At 43.2% G+C, this 22,206-nt stretch overlaps 1 protein-coding gene across 1 annotated transcript; it reads right to left on the minus strand.

The window, feature by feature from the left end:
* Positions 1-1,357: 1,357 nt before the first annotated feature.
* dlgap3 (discs, large homolog-associated protein 3) lies at positions 1,358-18,728 on the minus strand (the record flags this gene model as incomplete). Its single annotated transcript, XM_083925173.1, has 12 exons — positions 1,358-1,663; positions 2,373-2,519; positions 2,744-2,835; positions 2,945-3,239; positions 3,750-3,969; positions 4,886-4,980; positions 5,954-6,492; positions 8,452-8,668; positions 8,800-8,902; positions 10,871-11,085; positions 12,825-12,857; positions 17,673-18,728. The coding sequence occupies 12 exons, from the start codon at positions 18,726-18,728 to the stop codon at positions 1,358-1,360; spliced, it is 3,318 nt and encodes a 1,105-aa protein (XP_083781299.1).
* Between the last annotated feature and the right edge of the window lie 3,478 nt (positions 18,729-22,206).

Raw genomic sequence — 22,206 nt, forward strand, 5'->3', positions numbered from 1 at the left:
ACTTCTTTCATCAACAAGGGGGGGAACTGAGAGGATTGTACTTCAAGTTAGGCCAGTGGACTCTGCTGAAGACTTTGGCAGCTCTCCCCCACCCTTTCACTTTGTGATCCACTGCTTTGTCTTCAGAATTAATGCGTGGGAAAGTCCACTCTGAATATTCAATAGAAGAGAAAGTAATAAAGAAACTGATCTTCTGTCATGGCTGTTTCATCAGGGCTTCTGTTAGTTCCTGACTGAGGTTAGAAATAACTCTTTACAGACCACTGTTGTTGGTTTGGGTCCTCTTTTGACCTATTGGTGGTGCTATTGTCTCACAGTGAAACGGGGGCTTTTTCAGTAAAGTCCTGAAAAGCCACCAAAATATATTCCCCTAAAATTTCTCAGCAACCCCACCCCTGAACACTTAAAACTTCAGAAGAGACAACATAAAAAGCAAACGGCTCTGTTTTTTTGTTTGTGATGCTCCCCAGCTTCCAAGGCTGTGATGCTACACCGCAAAAGCTCCTTTTGGCAAACATGAGTGTGCACACTATGTACAAATAGCACTTGCACATTCAAACAGCCTCACTGCTGAAATGCTGAGGGTACGTGGGATGCAGGGAATGAGGGGCAGAAAATAGTTTCATATCCTCTGACTGGGTGCCTGTGTGGACAGATGGCACCTGGGTAAAGAGTGCCAGCTGTTAGTTGACTGACTTTGTTAGGAGAATGTTCTTTGGGGATTGCCAACCATCTGACTTTAAGGGCATTTAAATTGATGGTGAGAAATGAACCCATGATTATTCATCCATACCGGTAGGATAAGTGAAGAGTGTGGATGTATCGTACTTGATACTGGTGCGAATGGCATTCAGGAGATGGCAACAGGGGAACCATAGGGAGATTCTGTCACCTCCATGTCTCCACAGAGGTTTTGTGCCTGTTAAGCCCTTTATTTTCAGTAATGGAGAAGTGCTAGGTGAACACGCACAGGCATGCTACTACTGCGTGAACCTTTGCTGACTACCGTTATAAAAGTGTGACTGTTTCTTGTTTGTCAGTCAAAAAGAAATTCAGAGAATTCTTAAAAAAAACTCTGGAACTCATATCTGCTAGCTACCATTTCAGGTCTAGGCCTCTGTGTCAGTAAAATGTTCAAATTTCAAGACACTAAAATGGCTGTCATTGCTTGTTTAAAGAGCAAGAAAAGTGATTTTATAGTTGTGGCAAGTGAAGAGATGGAAATGCTGAAGGAAGGGTAGCGGATAAACAGCGATGATTTGCAGAAGATCCAAAACTGGGCTCAGAGAAAGACTGAGATTGGTGTGCAGGTCAGCTTCGCAGGTTTGAGGGTGAGTGACCCACCTCGGCCTTGTGTTCAGAGTCGAGTCTGGGCTTCAGGGATGTAGATCTCGATGCTGTCCGCACTCTCCGTGGCAGAGTTCTGCCTGAAGGAGGCAGTGCGCTTGGTCTGCAGCAACCTCCTCCTCGCTTCTGTCCTCTGACGGTCCCCGAGGTCCAGGGACTTCTCCCTGATGGGTAGGGTATGTCCACCAATGCGAGGCACCACCAGCCCACCCGACCCACCTCCAGCGCCCCCATCCCCGACGCTATCCGCCCGGAGGCTGCCACTCACCCCGCCTGCTGGCTTCTTTGGTAAGGGAGGAGGAAGCTTCTTATCCTCCTAGCCCGGCAATGATGAGACGTAGATATAAGATGAAAACGGACAGTGGATTTATCGTGTCGGTTGGTGAAAAAAAAATGGTTTTGTATAGTGGTACGAAAGGGATCCCATGCAAAAAAAAAAAAAGTGGAGGTATTGGGAGAAACAAAGAGAATGACAAACCAAAGGGCAAAGCCATCAACAAAAAAGGGTCAAATTCAAGTGAGGAAGAATCAGGGACCGAGACATTATGAGAGACAAACAACCATAATCGACCAACAAAAATAAGCAAAAAGCATCTCAGCATGCATTGGCATCAGGAGATGTAAAAGGAAATGAAATGGGTGAAGGAAAAGGTAAATAAAAAGAAAAAGAAGAAAAGAGAAACAATTGTTAGTTTGATATCAAGAATAATGTAGTTGATCAGTGAGTAACCTAACCTTTAGCCTTTTAACCTTAGAGACAATAATGTTACAGACAAGTTATTTCATCTGTCTGACCCGCTGCAATAAATGCAAAAAAAGCTAATATGCATTCAGATTTCTAGCAGTTTAAGACTCCTCTGTCTTTCAGGCAGCTCAGCTCAGTTCCTCTTGCTGTTCTGTATTTTCACAGCCTGCAAAGGCTTGGAGGGCACGACCATCTGCGCTACTCTTCTGCACACTGCCATCTTAGCTCTGGGGGAGTGCTGTAGGGAAACCAGGGCTGTTTGGACCCCTGGGCCTCTCACCTTCTTTTCAGGTGGGAGCCTCCAACCAGAGTCCTTGAGCCTCTGGAGGTCCTGAAACTTGACCCTGATGTCCTCTATGTTGAGCTGGAGCAGGTCCCAGAAGCCTGCCAGGTCCTGAGAGGTGGGCTGAGGGTACGCTGATGGGTCCTGGGTGGACAGGGTGATGGGACATTGACATTTGATGGGTGACAAAGCAATGTGAAAGGATTTGTGAAGGAGAGAAAGACATCACAATAACAAAGAACCAATTTTTGCAACAGTATTTTTGCAAACAAGCTCATTTTGCCTTTAGCGACAGTGAATCTCAGCAAAACCATGCACCATATGTAATGTATTTTGTCATGAGTTTGCACGCAATCATACATACTCACCACACTTTGTTGGCAGAGGCGGAAGAACTGCTGGACTTTCTGAGACATGAGCATCTGGGCACTGCCAACTGCATTTCGTATCAGCTCAAGTACTAGATAGGAAACAGCACACAAGTAGTTTTAGATATCTGAGAATTGTTCATTACTTATTCTTTCTTCCTCTTATTCTCTGATCCTTTCTGACCCTCCTCCCAAACTTACTCTCCTCTGACAGTTCATTCTCCTCTGCCTCTCTCTCCATATTCTGGCACCAGCCCTCCATCCTCTCCACCTCTGTCTGCAGGAGGCGTAAGAAGAACTCTCCGTCTCTCATGCAGGGCGAGGCTCGGCCCGAGTCAGGCAGGCTCCGGGGGCCCTCAAGGGACGGCGTTCCCGCCCAACCTCTCTCAGAGGTGATGGGCAGAGGGGAGTGGGAACGTGGAGGCAAGTGTGGATGCTGGTGGGGCCGTGGATCTGCTGGGCAGGCCTCAGTGGTATAGCCACTCTGGAGAAAGTCCTAGGATAGCATAAGAAAAATATTAAGATACATGGTATTTGATCGCACATTAAATAGACTTTACCCTGCCATTGAGCCCATATTTGAATACAACCACTCACTGTGCGGATAATTCACAGCAAGCAAGTGGGTGTGTTGATGGCATTTCTATTATGTCGCTGGCGAAACCGTAAGAAAGCAAACATAAGAGGGAGAAGATTTACATAAAGACGCCAATGAAAATCTAAAACAAGGTTTGGGAACTTCTGTCAGTAAAGGCAGACACAGAAATCTTCAGACAAATTCAAGGGACGGCAAGTTGTTTATGATCAAATTACAAAACTGGCTATGTAACCATGGTGTCAGCATCGTGTCCTGCCTCTTGCACGCTCTACCGAGGTTGACCATAATGTATGACTTAACTCCTTCTGATACCTACATTTACATCATCAAGGAGACACTGGAACACTGACTAATGAATAATTACCTACAGTACAATAGTTTTTACCCAGTGTATCAGTGCAGACCCACCTCTCTGTAGGCCCATTGTCCCTGTGTGTGGACGGTGCGGTGGCACTCTGTGTACTGGCTAGCGGACTCCGGCTCTGACGAATGCCTTTGGAAGGAACAGCCGAACTGGAGACTCTTGTCCTGTGTTGGCACAGCAATGCTGAGTCCGGGAAAGCCCTCGGGGTCCAGGTCGGCCTGCACGCTCGCTGTCACGCTGTTAGAACGCTTGAAACGAGCCCGTCTGCAACACAGGGAGTCATAGCAGTCACACAGAGTATCGCATGGAAAACAATAAGCAAATCAGTTTCTAATAATTGCACATTTGTATTGGGGCAAGATAGTCACGCTGTCGCTACTACTCACTCGGTTGTGATAAGCCCTGCTAAATCCTCTGGCATATGACTCACCAGTGTGTGCAAATGTCATGTTAGCGGACTCAGTGATGAGTGTTTACTCTCTTACAAGTTCATACCCCACCTCCCGTTATCCTTCTTTGCTGTCTGAGGTGTGACTCAGATTTCCGTTCTCGCACTTCTGTTTTCTCCCCCGACATCACACAGTCATCCTTGATGATTGCAGGAGGTGGGGGACATTGTTAACCGGTGTGTGATCACACTCTGCCCGGTGTTTGGGAGTATGCAATGTTGCGAGTGCTGTTCGCATGCGCACGTGTGCATCTGACCCGTAAGCAATGCTGCATATAATTAGGAAAAGGACTGCATCACGTGTGAAAGTAATGTCGAGTGTATGATTTGCAGTAGTCATGGTTACAGTTGAAAAACAAGACGTTATTGGAACAAAGTGTTATCAAGTTCAAGCTGTGATGTCTGATGAAATGTTAAATGAAATAATAGGATCTAGCCTAGAAATCAACCAGAGATGGCTGCACTGTTGGGCGCCCAGGAGATGAAGGCTTCCAACAATTATTTATTAAAGTTATTCACATAAATTACAGTGCAAAGACCAAAAGTTCTTGATAAAGTCACATATTTTAGGTCACAGATAAATGAGCAAAAAAGCAATGCACTTTTTTTGCATTGAAGTTTGTGTCCACAATTAAGGCAAGTTAAATGGCAGGCAAAATGAATACATTTGGGAAGAGATATCAAAGATGAATACTTTTTCTGTGCTTTGATTTTTAGGTGTGTTTCCGTTACCTTTTGTCATCTTCCACTTGGACACCTATAGAGTGGACCTCTGTAAGAGCTTTGCCCTCTGCGTCAGAATCTGACAGAGTCTCTGAGCTGTCCACCTGGAACAGAGGAAGAGACAAGGGGCCACAATCAAAATGCAGAGGTTGCTGAAACACATACATTTAGTTAATGGTTTGATCATTAAGATGAAAAACACTCCATGTAGACCTGTTATGTAGAGGCTGTTATGACTCTTCTCTCGGCAGGCAAGAAAGCAAATGGCTGTATTTCCCAAACTGTTTCTTTAATGTGTACCATGTGTATTGGGAAGTACTTTTATTAGTGCTGAAAGTATTAATCAATTGATCTTTTAGTTGATTTACAGAAAAAAATCCCTCTAAAACATTCTAAAATGTGATTTTTATTTATTTATTATCGTAATCATGCAATTTAAAGACGTGATGGACATTTTTCTCTATTCTGACATTTTGTAGACTTCTGTAGACTTTTGTAGATTACAGGTCACATTATGCAGTAATTATTTTCAGGTTCATAATTGTGTTGTGTTGGGTTTCTACTGTTGCATGTTCACAGGCTTCAATATTAAAAAAACACATTCATTTTCCTCATTCTGTTTGTCTGGATATACCCTCTGCCTGAAACGCTCTGTTTTAGTGCCTGTCTCTTTAAGCCCCCCTCCCAAAAAAGTCTGCTCTGATTGGTCAGCATTTCCGTGTCTTCTGCATCTGTGCTCTCGATGTCACTGCAACGTCATTGCAGCCAGGACTGTAACAGCACAGTAGCAGCACTTTCTCCCTATATATAGTATAGTTGTGACATCACAGCCGTACAGAAGTCCTGATGGCTCGTTTAAAGTCACAGTTTCTGAATACAGACATGTGGGTGTGAATGTGTGAAATTGTCTGTAGATTGAGAGTTTTGATACCCTAACAGTATTTAAAGAGCACCTAAACCTGCTTTACAATAAGAAAAAAAGATATGCAAATCTCACTTTTTACAATACAAGACCTTTAAATGACTAGACTAGTTAGTTGCAGCCTAATTTTAATAGAGTAAACTGTCCTTTCTCACCTGCACAGCTATGGATGGCCTCCACTTTCTCCCACCACGCCCTTCGTCCTGCCCCCCAGCTTTACTCAGTACTATGCTGTTCTGAGGCAGAGAGACTGACTTCCCCAGGCTGCCCCCGACCCTGCTGTCCCTCTCCCTTGCCGGCCTCGGTGGCCCCTCCAGCAGACTGTCGGCCGAGCTGCTGTGTTTGGCCCTCACTCCCACTCCCGGACCCCCTCCGTAGGGCACCAGCTCCCGCGAACCCCTGGCTCCATCTAGGCTCTCTGCAGAGTTACTGTGCTGTCGGGAACGTCCAGGGCCTGTGGCTGTATAGTAGCCTCCTCTACAGGAGCGACCCGAGGGGCCGTCAGTGCTGCCCAGGTCCACAGAGTTACTGTGCTGCTTGGGGCGCCCGGGGCCTGAGCTTGAGGCCAGCTGTCCGCTGCTCTGGAAGTAGGCATCCTGGGTGGACTCAGTGCTGCTCTGGGCTCGCACCGAGAGTGAAGACTTGGACATGCGAGGTGGGAGTGGGGGAGGAGCACCTTTACGATAAGGAAAGACTGAAGTATCAGAAGAAAGGAAGGAAGACAGAGGCATAGTGGGGTGTTAAATATGGGTACTATATCAAAAGGGAGCAGGGGAGATGGATACTTACAAAAGGGACAGACTGGAAGAAGAAGGTGAAAGGAATGACAGAGTGAAAAGAGGGACATTTGTTGACATAGGGGTAAACCAAGAAAGAGAGAGAGAAAACAACAAAATTCATAAAAATATGTCCAATTAAATCTGTGACAGAAAGACTCATAAACGGTAACTCAAAAGCTCTCTTTCTTTGCACCAAAAATCAGCATTTCAGTGCAAGGCAGGGAGCGACATGGAGGAAAAGACAGGCATGACAGAAGTGACAAAAGAAAACCTCTTCCCCTGAGCTAACTTAACTCTGCTTATTGTGAAGATAAAGCAATTTCCTGAGACAAGTATTAAAATGAGAAGAGAGATTCTGCCTCTTCCTCCTCCCTCACAGCTTTGTTCAAACTTGTATGCATGCACGGCACACAGTTTATTTTCAGTGAATAAAGGATCAAACTTTAATGCTTTTCTTTCCAAGGATCTTTAACACCAACCAGCTTGTCCTGAAGACCCTGGTCCTGGCTATAAGCTCCAGTGTGGGAGCATACACGTACAGTATCTAGATGTATGTGTCCTTGAGTTTCTGTCCTGTGTGTGTGTCTGTAGTTGATTTACATGACACAGAGGCTTTAACAAATACCAGGGGAGATCTGCTGGTGTAAGCTTAGACAGATTGGCTCAGCGGTCTGTGCGCGTGCGCGCGCACACACACACACACACACACACACACACACACACACACACACACACACACACACACACACACACACACACACACACACACACACACACACAAACACACACAACTGCAGATTTACAGTTAAAGATAGAACAAAATATGATTTAAAAAAAAAAACGTCCCAAAGAGTGATATATAGTACGGTGCAGGCCCACTGTATGGTAAATACTGGCTAAAATATGGACATAGACGCTGTGACGTCAGACAAAGGTTACTGATGAGCCAAAATTAAGCTCAAAGGGAGCCCCACCTCCTTCTGCCGGTGATTTGAATTCGCTCTGCACAAGGGTCTGAAAAAGAGCAGGTATATTCCTCCTGTTTCATATGCCTTTTTTCTGAATTCAATCACCAAGCTGGCTTTTTTCACCTGGTGTGCTATTGGCTGGTTAAACTTGATGATGACAGAGGAGCGTCCCAAGTAGTTCTATGTTTACATTCAACATGGCGGCCACCAAAGCACAGCAACCGCAACCCGTTGATGCAGCTGTTGCTGCAGTTTTAAATGATTTCAATCGCAAGTTTACTTTGAAAACTGAGTAGTAACTTGCCCTGGAGCAATTCCTTCATAGAAAGGATGTATTGGCTTTACTGCCGACTTGTTGTGGTAAAAGCTGGTGGCCAAACGTATGAAGTACGTCATTCAGATTGTTGGTCTGATGGCTGAAGGACTGTCCAATAACGTGCAGCCATTTGAACTACATCCGCCTCTTGTGCACAAGAAAATGACAGCAGCCTACCCAGACCAACGTGCAATCGTAGATTGAACTTGGTCTGGCAATAGCCACGTCTCCATCAAGGTAGTACTTGACTCCGCCTGCTTCAAGCTAATCCAGAAATGGGAAAAGAGGTGGAGCCTGGATGGAGCTGAGGTGGACTGAATGAAGTCTACAATCTATGGTCGCCATTAATTATGCAGAACTTGGCTATAAACATGATTATTTCGGCTGTTAAAGTTTAGCATTTTAACACTGACTCGCTTTTAGAGCCAGCCTCAAGTGGCCACTCGAGGAACTGCAGTTTTTGACACTAACATGTTGGTTTCATTTTTCAGCTCCAGAGGTCTATAATACAGTTATCAGGAAGAGACCTGCTGAAGACAGACAGAGTTAGAGAGAGAGAGAGAAAGAACCACACACATGCACACACTCACCGGCCCCGGCCTTGATGCTTCCCTGGGGGCCCGACATGGAGAAGACAGAGAGGCAGTCATCGTCCTGGGAACAGCCAGCCTGGATGGCGCGGACGTAGCTGTGGCTGCGAGTGCGGAACACACCTGGAAGGTCCAGCGCCTCGACGGCTTGAGACTCCACCTCCCCAAACATTGTCTCACACACCGCCTCAAACTGGCGGTTCAATGTGTCTCCTAGCTGAAGAACGGGAGGGAACGTGAGAGAGACACATCGCTGTTGTCAAGAAACTTCAACTTGAACTCCACATCTACAAAACCTATAAAAAATAAATAACAACTGACACACAAATAAAAGACATTGTTTGTTACCTGTGAGCTGGTCAGAGAGCGAGTGTAACTACGAGAGCGGGTTTGGGTTTTGGGCGTAGTTCGGCTGTTGGGGTAGGGGTCTGTACACTGCTTACATGAGTACCTGAATTAAACACATAATCAGCATTACTGATGGCTATAAAACTACAGTGTATGACAGTAATAAACAGTTATTTCTTACTTGATATTATTTTCTGGATGTAAAATCTTCAGCTGTGCTATTTTTGTCAAAAACTCACTGCAGCGACACTCATTTAATTAACCACAACTATCCAATAAAATGTCACTGAGTCATGCTCTATGACGATGCCAGCTGGAGTCATTTGGTGTGTTATAATGCAGCATTTCCACGTCGAATAGGAAAAACTGCAGTGCATCACATCAATGCTATCATTTTCTTATTTGAAATCATTAGAGTAAATGTATTTTTCATGTTGGTTATTCAGAAGTAGGAGGAAGGAAATTGTGTATATACTATTAGGACAGGAATACTACATTCCTATTTCTTATTTAAATACGGGTAAATTAACTGTGCTGCTTTAAGAAAAAGGTTGGATTTGTTAATGTTTGCATTACAGTCAGGATTATAATTCTGTAGTAGTCTTTGGTACTTGCTGTCATTTCCCTTTACTCCTCCCAATTCATTTAAGCTGAACGTCACAGTCACCCTGAGTTCATTGGAGGATTATTCAGATCAGCCGTTGCGCAGGGTGTGGGGACTGGCTCCTAAATAATAATTGAGCCTTACATAAGATATGAAAGCAAGCCTACTTAGAATTGTCATACACGCCAAAGCAAAACAATCTAATTTAATGGAATACACAAATGTAATTATAGTCTGATAGATGGGGCAGTGACATTATAAGAGAAACTGGGGGACTCAGAAAAAGTCAAGGTTTCGATCTGAAATGAGTTTGTTTTGCCTGTACTAAATAACTGCACTATTAGGCTGATAAGACTATAAAACAGACAAATGGTTTTCTTATCTGTTTTGTACTAGAAAGAATGAAATCCACAATAGTTTGGTTAGCCGTGGTTTAAGACGTTATCACTTTCTCCTTATATCATTTTTAGACTTGCATAGCAAGACCAATCTCCACCTACGTGGGCTTATTCTGTGATAGAGAAAACATTTTCTGGATTGTTTGTATGTGATACAATACAAGCGATTGTCTTGGATTGAGCTAAGCGGAAAAGATAGGGGTAGGGGCATGCCATCTGGGGTTTTTGTTTTGTTTCTACAGATAAGAGGTTGCAGGTTATAGTGTTTTGTATATAAGTATACATTCATGTATATCTTTAGACGGTTTGATTATTTGTTGGTTTATGAAGAGGATTGTGTGTTGTCAGTTTGGGGTTTTCCATTTGCTGTGTTTTTTCTCTTGTGCTGCATTTCCCTCCTTTGCCCATCTACACACCTGCTCTGAATCAACCTCATTAGTCCTTCCTTGCTCCCCAGAGTTTTCCCCAGCCAATCAGATCCCTGCCTGCCTCCCTTTTTTCCCTAATCTTCTCATTCCCCCTCACCTGAGCTTCTCTCATCAAATTAGTTTGTTTTCAGTTCTTCAGTTAATAAAATACTTTTTTTTTTAAATTTCTGGTGAAAAGCTTTAAAACACGTTTGCCTCATATGCGGAGTATTTACAGTAGGCGAGAATGCATCTGACATGGAAAATTGTGTGAAAGGGCAACTTTCGGTGTTTGGACCTGAAACTGGCTTGGTAATTTTTAATTAACATACTATATATGAGATGGCCCGATACAAATATTTTTCAAAGTCTTAAAATAGCAAAGTTTATGTGAATGTAGAATCCAGTGCTTTTTGGAGTCCCTAAAATTTATAAAAGTGCAATACTAAATCAATGGATTAGCATTATGCAAACTGTCAGCTTTTGAATGGAGCAAATAGTTTGTAATCTATCCTCAGCTAATTTGTACTGTGCTTGCTCGCAACATAATAAAGTTCAAAAAGTGGCTGGCTGGAGTGGGTATGAATGTTTCTTTGTTCAAAGCAACATGCTAAGCTGAAGGGCCTTTCAACAATACAAACACTCCATTTGTGACATTTGACCTTTGATCCATGCTGATAGATCGTCTAAAGGCATCCCTCTGGGCAATCAGGGTGGACTTAGGTGAAGCTTTTGGGCTGGTGTCTGAGTCAGCACTGTCATCATCGCCCATGGCCTTGATGTAGCTGCCGCTTCGCATGCGACGGCATGGAATTTCCCCTCCGCTGTCGGTTGCACCGCCAGCGACATATCCACCTCCCCAGTCTTCTGAAGGGACCTGAGACATAATCACATTCACACAAGCATGTACATAATCATTTATGAGTATGAAAAAGATGGAAGATTAATCTCTCGCCAGAAACAAATGTTGGCATTGTAAACTTCTGCAAGCTACAGACACATCAATATGAAACGTATTTTGTGTCCTTTAGCGTATGAAGTGCAACCTAAGTTTTCAACTTACTCCAATGTTAAACCATGCATGTCAATATTAGGGGACATCTGCGATCATCTACAACTAAAGAGAGCGCTTTACAAGCTACGCCAATGGTATGAAATGGTATGCACTTCCTGTCTTAGTGGATGCAGCCTGATTTTGAAGTTTAATGAACTCGGTGTGGATGGAGGGTTATATTTGCATAATGTTTTTATATTTTCTCTTGCAAACATAAGATTTTTAAACAGTTAACAACCATAGTTAGCATTAGGAATATGGGTTAGGGCTAGGGCATTCATAAAGATTTGTTGACATGTTGCCAGATCTTGATAGACATTGTTGCCGAAACAGGTCTCAAAAAAAGTAAATTTTCACCTCATTTGCCAACCTGAAAAAAACATACAAATTGTTGTGTAAATATTTAAGGGGAAATGAGGCTTGTGAAAAATAGATCCAATATTTACTTCAGTTACTATAGGTTGAAAGAATCGCTCATAATCTGTGCGCCATTACACTCTTCCCATTTGGGCAGGGCAGAGGTAAAACGTGATACAGGAAATCTCTCTGTTCACACGTGTAATTTTGCTTTGCGCTGTGTTATTCCCGCTGTTTGAGTTGAAATATTTAAACTTAGTCAGATACGTGAATGACGCAAATTGGGTGTTTTGTGTTGCACATTCCTGACCATGTCTTTGCATTCTGCTGCCAAATTCACATGGCTTTAACCCAGAGGACCGCGGTTCATTTTGCGTGTGAAAGTCAAACTTTAGTTATGTGACAAATGTAACTATTTTAACCCAAACTAAAATCTTTTTTTTCTTAACCTAACCAAGTTGTTTAGATGTCAAACCTAACAAATGTTTACCACATGTTTAAGACTGCGACCACGAAGCATCACTTCCCAGCGTGTCAAAAAGTGACTTCAAGGGTTTATGACGAGTAGAGAATGAGGACGGGTTGCAGCCGTTTAGCAACACAGAGATTCACCGTATGCAGATATGTATAATGCCAACACTTTATTCTATTGAGTGGTTTGATTAATCTGCATCTGCAAACATACAGTACAGTGAGTATAAGGGTACAACAACGTGGATACAATACATGGTCAAACTGTTTTAGTAAGATTTTCTGTAAATGGGTTAAACACTGTTAAATTGAGTTAAACGTAAGTATGCATTCTCCTTCTACACCAGTTGTTAAGGGAAAAGCAGTAGATCAGTGAATTAATTAGTATTGAGAGATTAAAGATTTCATCACTGCATCTTTCTTCACACTATCTGTTATTATAGTCCAAGGACTCTCAAAATAGAAATATATTTCAGTGAAAAATATTTCAGAACTTGGAACAGGAGAGTTCCAATTCCAGTATAAAGCCAACACACTCGCCACTGAGCGCTATAGCATGCTCATGCACATGATGAGAACACACACACACACACACACACACTCACTCACTCACTCACTCACTCACTCACTCACTCACTCACTCACTCACGCACTCACACACACACACACACACACACACACATACACAGGAGATTATGTTGAAGAAAGAGAGAGAAAGGGACAAAGAGACTTACAGAAAGAGAGAAACTCTGACAGCTGGAGAAACACTGACACAGAAAAGGAGAAATAGCATAAGCTAGAAGCCGACAGAGAGAGCGCAAAAAAAAAAAACAATGCACAAAAGCAGAGTTGACAGACTAAATGTAAGTAGACACACAGGAACAGTGGGAGAGAGAGGGACAGGTGTATAGTTTGGCAAAACAAGAAACAGAAAAGCTGAATAACAGACTTAAGCGGGAAGACAGATGGGCATATGAATGAGAGTCTGATGAGAAAACAAAATGAACACACACACACACGCACACATGCACACACAGGAACAAGACAAGTAACTAAGGAGGAAGACAACAGAGAATTTCTAAGGAGCTATGGTATGAAACAAAAAAACTTACATTGACAGGTTCCCACTGTGGCCGTCATGTAAAATGTATGACTTGTCATAATAATTTGTTTATTCGCTATCACAGTTTTCCAAAATATTGCAAAAAATATTTTATACAAGACCAAATTACTTTGTTACAAAACACAAGGTATTAAGTTGTCATCAATATGAGTTTAGAACCAATAGGACGACCTCACACAGTAATAGTTTGTAGAGAATATATCCACTGCAATAGAAAATAAAGAATATACAGTGGGGGTGTTTTTGGATCTTAAAAAAGCATTTGATACTGTTGACTATGGCCAATTATTGTACAAATTGCAAAGATATGGTATTAGAGGGGTAGCTCACTCTTGGGTAAGTAGCTATTTGGAGACTATGTTCAGATGTATCATTGCAAGTCAGCATTTTTTTTGTAGGTTACATGACGGTTGCCCCAAGGCTCAGTTTTAGGCCCATAATTGTTTCTCTTATACATTAATGATATATGTGAGGTTTCCAAAGTATTAAAATTGACATTACTTGCTGATGATACAAATCTATTCTGTTCTGGTTTGTGTGTATGTATGTATGTATGTGTAAGTATATATATATATATATGTAAATGTATCCTGACTTTTTTTCCAATGATTTTTGAGGGACCTGACCAATGAAGTTCAGAGAGCCTCGGAGGCTATACAGAGAGACAGTGACTATGTTTACATGCATACATTATATTTATGTATTATTTGGAGCATTTTCACAGAGATGTTCACACTGCACTCCGAATATGCGTCTCAATTGGCCTCTTGCATGTTTACGGCAGCTCTGTGCGTAGAGGTTGTACACAAACCAACCTGCCAACAGTTTGCAAGGCTGGGTTGGAGATGCATACCAAACTTTTTGTTCAGAAGGAGAAACACACCTACTTTTAAACATTAGGAAAGACTCTGATATCTACAGGTTTTTGGAGATGCGCAAACATCCCAATGCAGACCTTTTCAAGGTAGTTGAAGGACGTAAAAAGAGGGAGGCTGTCTAAATAAGTCTGCTGCGGATGGAAAGCGTAGACAAACAGGTGCAAACAGCTTAGCAGGAATACTGTCTTTTTCAGAAAAAGGGCAAAAGCCAAATAGTTTGTGCATGTAAACAGTCATTCAAACACATCACAATTCCTGTCTTGCTGCATTGTTTTTGTTTTTTTTGCCATTTGAGTACAGCAGGAAAAACTGAAAACACGCATATTACCGAAAAAAAATGCAAGTGACAAATGTATTAGAAAGCAATTTTCTTTTTACATACCCAGCAGACAAAGGGTAAAAATGTCCTTAATATTCACCTTCCTTTTTAGCTCTGTTTTGATTTCCAACAACTCCTATTTCTTGATAGACGTTTTACTTTCTTCACCAGCTTGTTTCTAACAATGTGTGGTTTGATGCTGGGCAGGTAGAATGTGGTCAGTTTATTTGAGCTGAGAAATGGTTTTGATGTGATCAGAGTTTGTGGGCCAGAAAACCAAAACAATGAGCTAAAGGATGCTCTGCAGAGCTGACGGGAACTGCAGGGTTAGGTGATCATTTTTCTGTGCATTTGTCACTGTGAATGATGCATTTCACACACACACACACACACACACACACACACACACACACACACACACACACACACACACACACACACACACACACACACACACACACACACACACACACACACACACACACACACACACACACACAGAGTCAACGCCCCCAGGGTTTGGCATTCAGCTGAGTGTGTGTTTTTAAGGTCATCACTTAAAAGATGATTCAGCCTAATCATCCGATCCCCCTGGCCTTCTCCTATCTCTCTCCTTTTCTCATCCTGCTCTTTCTCCTCTCCTCACGATTTGCCCCTTGGCTCCCATCACCCCCTTTTATCTCCTTTCCATCCCTGAGCTTCGTCCCTCTACCTCACTCTTTCCCCCACCTCTATCTTTGTCTCTCACTCCTTCACTGGTTCTGTCTTCATTTCGCTCTTGCGCCATATTCTGTTTTTTTTTTATCATTTCTTATCTATCAGACACAGGCCGAGGGGAAGGGAGAAGCTTATGGAATGGAGAGCACCTGGTTCTGATGCCACACGTCGTGATTGGCCTTGACACCATGGGAGAAAAGCTTGCACATATCCCATTGACTCTGACCACAGTTATTCCGACTTGTGAAGATTCACTTGTTCTTTTGCTTTCATTTTCACTTTTTTTTACTTCTTTTTTTGTGTGCAGCATACTTGATCAAGACTAAGCGTGGTCTGTTGGTAGCTTCAAGTAATACTACTTTGTCTCTTTCTGACTACAAGTAGCACTTGTGGCCTATTTGAATTGATTTGAAATGTACTCTATTTGTACTGCATGCTTTATGTTTCTGTTCAGAAGAATCGATTACTTCCCTGTTCTCTAGTATGAGATTTTAAGACTATTATATCCCTGTCTTTGTGATAACTATTTTTTATGATGAAAAGTAAGCATTTATTTGGGGTTGTCAGACCAACAAAACTGGTAACACTGTTGTTTATGAGAATAGTTTACTCTATTCTCTTATGTCCTATCAAGTCTGGGTTGTCAGGATCTTTTCAAAATGTGTATTTTCAAAAACTGACAGGTAAAACTGACACATTATTAATATACATTGATATGGTGAACAACCAGCAGATAAGGAGCAATTCAATTGAAGTATAATATTCACAATTTTTAACTTTGTTCTTTGCCACTAACACCTCAATAGAGCTGTGACTGGCCTACCTGAACCCATATAGTTTTCTGTCCAAGCCCGATTAAACAATTTCTACTGTAATCCATTTATTAAAAGCTGAAGTCAACTAACTTGTGTTAACTGATTTTGACACAATTCCTGAAATGTGCCTTCTTGAATGTTCAGCACAGCCCAAAAACTCTTGTATGGATCAATCAATCTGTCTCTCCCCCTTTCCCAAAACTTCAAGTGCAACCTGCAGATACGAGAGAAGAAGCTGCAGTGGGTAACTTCATCTTGTGTCCTAAGGTGTAAATGTGATGGTAGCCAAAGGCACGAAGGCAAGTTGTAAGGGGTTTGTCTTTTTGAACACACACACACACACACACACACACACACACACACACACACACACACACACACACACACACACACACACACACACACACACACACACACACACACACACACACACACACACACACACTGTCTCTTATATCAGCAGACCTCAGCTGTGTCGAATGGATGAGAGTTGAAAAAACACCAGGGACTCCTGTGGCTACCTGCTGTTTCCGCAGAAACACACCTCTACCTCAGCACAGCTGGAGGTTTGCGCTAGCGTGTTTGTGTGTGTATGTGTGTGTGCTCTTCATCCATTAGCTTTTCATTAGACTTTTTTTTTTAAAGTGCGTGTGTGTGTACCTGTTAAGATGTCAGTGTCGTAAAAGTAGACTAAACCCAAGGTTTAATTAGTTATAGCCTAAAAAAACATGAAATACTGAACATTGTGTAACATTTTGGTTTTGCCCACAGACGGACACAAGTTGCAGCTGTTGTAGTGATTTTCTTTTTAGCCGTGTACAGTAATGCTGCCAGTTGATAAACAATTATGCATAGCACCGACACATAGTGCTGGTTCACAGCTAAGATGTTTTTGGAATTAAAAAAATGACGGAAAATAAAACATCCATCGCTGACATGGACCCAGGACCTAGTTAACATCTAGCCAAAATGCAGGGAGTGAGTTACACAAGGATCATTGCTAGAGATCCAAATAAAGTGTTTTGCAAGGTCTTCATTTGTCGCAGAGGGGAGACAGACATCACACTGTTACATCACACAGTCGTTTCCTTTTCCTAATGACAAAAATAATAGTGTTGAGTTTTGACTTTTACATGTTGCACTGTTACAGTTCTCGACTGAATGTAATGTTCTGAATGCCACGCCCACTGTAGACATGTGACCCACACAACTCCCTTGTCCTGAATTTCACCCATTCTCATGGTCCAACTATACTATGCCTTGACAAAAATTTGTTTTTAAGAGCGTAAATTTATCGTCATAGATTTTCTCACTATTTTTTCTTTTAATTGGGATTAAAACATTTTGAGTTTTTTGCAATACCATTCCCATCATTCTGTACTAATGCAAACAGGAAATGTTATGTTGTCAGTTAGCCAAACATTGTTAAGAAGGATCTGAAGTTATGAGAGCACTGTTTGAACATGATTTTGAAATTTAAGGAAATTTATTTAAGGAAGTTAATCTCTAACAGACACTGGAAACAGTACTATCACTGGAAAGTCTACCATGTACTCCGGTGTAAGTAATGACTCTGAGAAGGTGTGACATTTTTGATGCAAAATGTATAAACTAGAGCTAAGGGTTAACCTATATGACAAACTGTAGGTCAGCATTAAACAATACCACCCATATAGTATATTCCCTCTGTGCACATATAATCATTGGATAACATGCAAGCGTACACACACCTGCAGGTAGTGGAAGGTCCTCTCCTTCAGCTTACTCTCCAAGGGCACAAGGGCTTTCTCGTAGCCTCCTCCCCTGGTGGAAGGGTACACCTCTCGGGCCTGACTCACTGTCATGGCTGACCAGGTGCTCCTCTTTAGAGAGTGGCCGTGGTGCCCGTGATGTCCCACTCCTTCACTTCCGGCCAAAGCCATTGTGGTACAGGCCACGCACTCCCCATGTCCTGGCCCACCTCCACTACGCTCCCTAGGCCTCTTCATGGTGAGCTCCTGGATGGCTGCATCCAGGCTCTCGTGTCCACTGGGATACCCTCGTCTCCCCCCACTGACCAGGAAGCTGCTGTCGCTGTCCAGGTTGTCGTCAGAGCTCCACCAGCCTGCCGTCCTGCTGCGGTGGCGTCTGCCCGATTCGTGGCGTGAGTCTCCGCTCTTGCTACGCTCTCGAGACTTGCTCCTCCTGGTAGAGCGAGGCTGGTGACCTGAATAGTGGCCTCCACCATCTTCCCCTCCACTCCTGTGGCCTCCTCCTCTGTCGCCACGGTAGTCCCCACTTCCTCTCGTGCCATTGTATTCCCGTTTGGTTGGTGCCTCCAGGGAATGGGACTTGGCAAAGAGGCGCTGCACAGAGTTGACCAGGTGGCGGATACGTGAGGGGCTCTCGCTGCGTGGCTCAGCTCCCCCACTAGGAGTACGCTGGTACTGCAGTGTGTGGAAGCCATCAGGATGAAAGGGCACCTGCTTCTCAAATTGGTCTATGACGTTCGGGGGAATGCGGTGCATCTTCCCTCCGTGGCCTGAGGACAGGCACTCTTCGCAAGAGTCAAACGACTGGAGAGGTGGGTGCTGGCTGGGGTGGGAACGGGGGAAGGTTCCCCCTCCAGAGTGGCTATGGGAGTGAGAGTGGGAATGGTGCCTTTCCAGTGCAAGGGCCTCAGCCGGTCCTCCTGGAGGGTAATAGTGGCCATCGCTGTGACCCTGGTAGTACTCTCTGCCGTCACAGTCCTCAGGCGGGCAGTGGCAGGGACCTCCCCCGCCGCCATCGGAGGAATGCTGGGACATGCTACGGCTGACATGGTACCCTTTCACAGGCGCCGGGGCGTGGTGGGCCGTCCGGGCCGAAAGGGGGCGCTGTGGGCGTGACAGGGCTGCACCGGTCTCACCTGGAAGCACAAAAAGAGTTTTAGCTTTTTAGCAATTTAGCTTTTGAATACAGAGAGGCAGGAGTCAACACATAGTATTTGGAAAAAAATGTAATCTTATCAAATAATTGAATAAGTTAAGTCATTTAGATATATTTTACTGTGTCATTACACAGAGATGATGAGGTGTTGCTCCTTTCAAGACAAACATTTCAAGCTTTCTAAACAGGCAAAAATAACTAACACATAAGAATACACTAAGGGTATAACATACAACAACAGCGGTGGTGTAATTCTGTAAAAATCTAACTTATGATTGCTCTTTGCACTCTACCTATATGTCTGTGTGAGAGACAAAGATGGGAGATGCAGTGAAATGTATGGTATAAATCACAACAAAAAGAATTGGTATTTTGTAGATAGATGTGCAGACTGTTTTATCTCAAGTGGCCTTAAATTGAAAGTGAAAACAATGTTTTTTTCTTATTCTGATAAAATTTTTTATTGATGTTGCACTTGATTTTTTTACCCAACCAAAGACAAACAGTGCAATAGTGAGCATTCATCCCGCTGGCCGCAATAAAGGGGCCACAGACAGCTTTCTTCTCCTCATTCATAAGGCTGTTGGGTTGATAAATCAAGAATATTAGCCTCTTTCTTTCTCACAGTGTCTCTTCAGTTTCTGCCTCGCTCTCCCATTTAGCTCCTCTCGCTCCTCTCCTGTTTATCGTTATATTCATCAGCCCGGCCCTCCTTGGTGTCTGCCTCTTTTTCTTTCACCCATGCCCGCAGGGAGTCTCGGCACATTCACGTGATTTGTAGCTGAGGACAACAGTGCGTTTATCCATTACCTGAGTCCTAATGTAGGGGAGATAGAGAGCGGCATCAAGCGTTCAAGCAAATTCACAAACCTCTGTGCTGTCAATTACAGAGCAAATTCACTGTTTGAGTACCAGCTAAACCATAACACGATTCACAATGTGCAGGTGACAAGGCAGACACCAACCCTGCCATTGTTTCCCTGAAAGAACAAAAGTGCATGAGAGGATGGGATCTTCTCCACAAAACGAATGCAGGAAATGAAATCAATACACATTGCCAAGCTGCAGCAACAATGTGGCACAATGTAAACCTTATCACCCACATCATTCTGGCTACTGTAAGTAAAAGTAAACAGAATGGAAAAAACCTTTCTTTTGTATTGCCTTTCTTTTCAGCGCAAGCATAACAACTGAGATTCCAAATGTGGTAATCATGTACTTTATTGGACTGGCATTAAATGCTGCTGCTGTAATCACATTGTCTATTAACCATGTTCTCCACTAACTTTATAAGAAATCAGAGGCACACAGTCTCTTTTATAATGTACACAAGCCTTTCCTTGCATTTCTAGATTTGATTAAACTGAAATTACTCAATGAAAGCCGGAATCAAGCTACTCGGCTGAGTGGGAGTCAGTGAGCTCCTGCCCTCATGTTTGTCGGCTTTCACACAGATGAGAGATAGGGGACAGATGTTGGGATAATCATTAAATAGAGCGTAGCCTGTTTGCCTTGATTGGCTGAATGAGAGCTGCCACCCAGGAAGCTCACCCACATCCAGAGCAGCCGTGTCATTGGTGTAGCCGTGACGACAGGCCTCTCCAAGTCAGCATCCTACCGTGGACAGATTTGTGACAGCCGTGGCACCTGGGTGGATGGGACTGCCTCCCCTTCATAGGGCTACACAGGGTTTGGACCATAGACTGTATACAACATGGGTATAGTCTCCGTTACATCACCCATAGGTTTCTAAAGAGCCAAAATGAAGCTCAAAGTAGATGGTTCCCGCTGTTGCCATCTTGGAAGTGCCTGGCGCTGTCTAACTCTTGGAAAATCCAAAAATGGACAAAGAGGTGGATGGGGGATGCATTACAGAACTTTAAGACTTAATATAATTTAATCAGGTGAGTTGTATAAAAATTCACCCCTATACAATTATCATGAAGAAGGAAATTAGCTATAGAGACCAAAACTGCTTTTTGTTTCAGGCTGTAAATATGTTTATTTTTGTTGTAAAGTTGAGAATTTGAACATAGGACTCTATGGGGGTTGACTCACTTGCAGAACCAGCCTCAAGTGGCCATTTTAGGAACTGCAGTTTTTGGCACTGTGTTGGCTTCATTTTTCAACAGAGGTTGTCGCTTGCTCAGTAGCGAACTATAGTCGACAGTGTCTGCAGCTTCATCAAAGACATTTATCCAAAGATAGATACAGATGTAGAGAGAGCTTCAGTAAGATATTTTTTGCAGTGTGTCATACTTTGCACTCTTGAGTCCCTGTTCATGAATACACTGCAAAGTGAGCAGTGCTGCCTGGAGGAGTAAATGAAACCATGTTCTGTTTATTATGAAGTCTTTGGCTTTGGAGCAGGCTGCTGGCGAAAAGCTGTCAGTCACAGTGACACGCACGCACATGCCCCAGTGTATGTGGTTGCACTCGCAAAACACATCCCATGTGCAACTGAAAAGATAGAGGTAGAAAAGATGCAGCCCAACGTTGGCTTGTGTCTTTCCTTTCTTTCCTTCCCCCCATCCATCTCTCCACATGTCTCCCTCTCGTCTCAGTCTCTCCTCCTGACCTACTTCTATCCATCCTCCAGTCATGTCTCTCCCTCCCTACTCTCGCCTCCTTTCTTTATTTTTCTTAGTTTTTTTGAATCTGTCAGTCCGTCTGGCTCTCTGCCTGTCAGCACTTCTCTGTTGAGTTAATTACAAAGTTTGTTTCCAATCTTCATCTTTTGGCCTTGACTGATTTATTTGTCATCCATCTGTGTACTCCCCTCTTCATTTCTTGTTAGATAGTTGAGGCATTACAGTATTATGTACACACATTTTATACACCAAATAATAGGTGCTTCCTGTGTGTTTGTTTTCTCTCTATATTTCCATTCCTTGTTGGACAACTCCCCTCCACCTCCTCTTCTGTGTGTAGGCAGAAATATTCTGTAGCTGCTCAGTTGGGAGTTGGAGCTGTACACCGTGCCGTCATTGTTTAACACCGCTTGGCATCAACATGATTGTTAAAGAGGCTTCAGTTTGGAGCTGCTTCATCTTAAATATTTATGCGACCATGCCAGCTGCTCTGACCCACTTTGCTAACAGCTGGATCTGCCCGCTCTCTGCCTTCTCTGAGTTGTGGGTCAAAGGGTGTCTTTAAGTCACTAAGATACTGTAAATTCAACAGCTGAAATACCAGAAATGATGCATACAAAACATGGAGCCTATTTTGTCCACTCCCAACATGTTATTTCCTCAAGTCAGTATGTATGCTGAGAGGAAGGTGCACATCAATCTCACTCATCCGATCAACATTTATATGAGCTGTGAACTTGATGTGATGTTTGAGTACCTTTATATT

The sequence above is a fragment of the Echiichthys vipera genome (assembly GCF_963691815.1).
Source record: "Echiichthys vipera genome assembly, chromosome: 13".
Taxonomy (NCBI): domain Eukaryota; kingdom Metazoa; phylum Chordata; class Actinopteri; order Perciformes; family Trachinidae; genus Echiichthys; species Echiichthys vipera.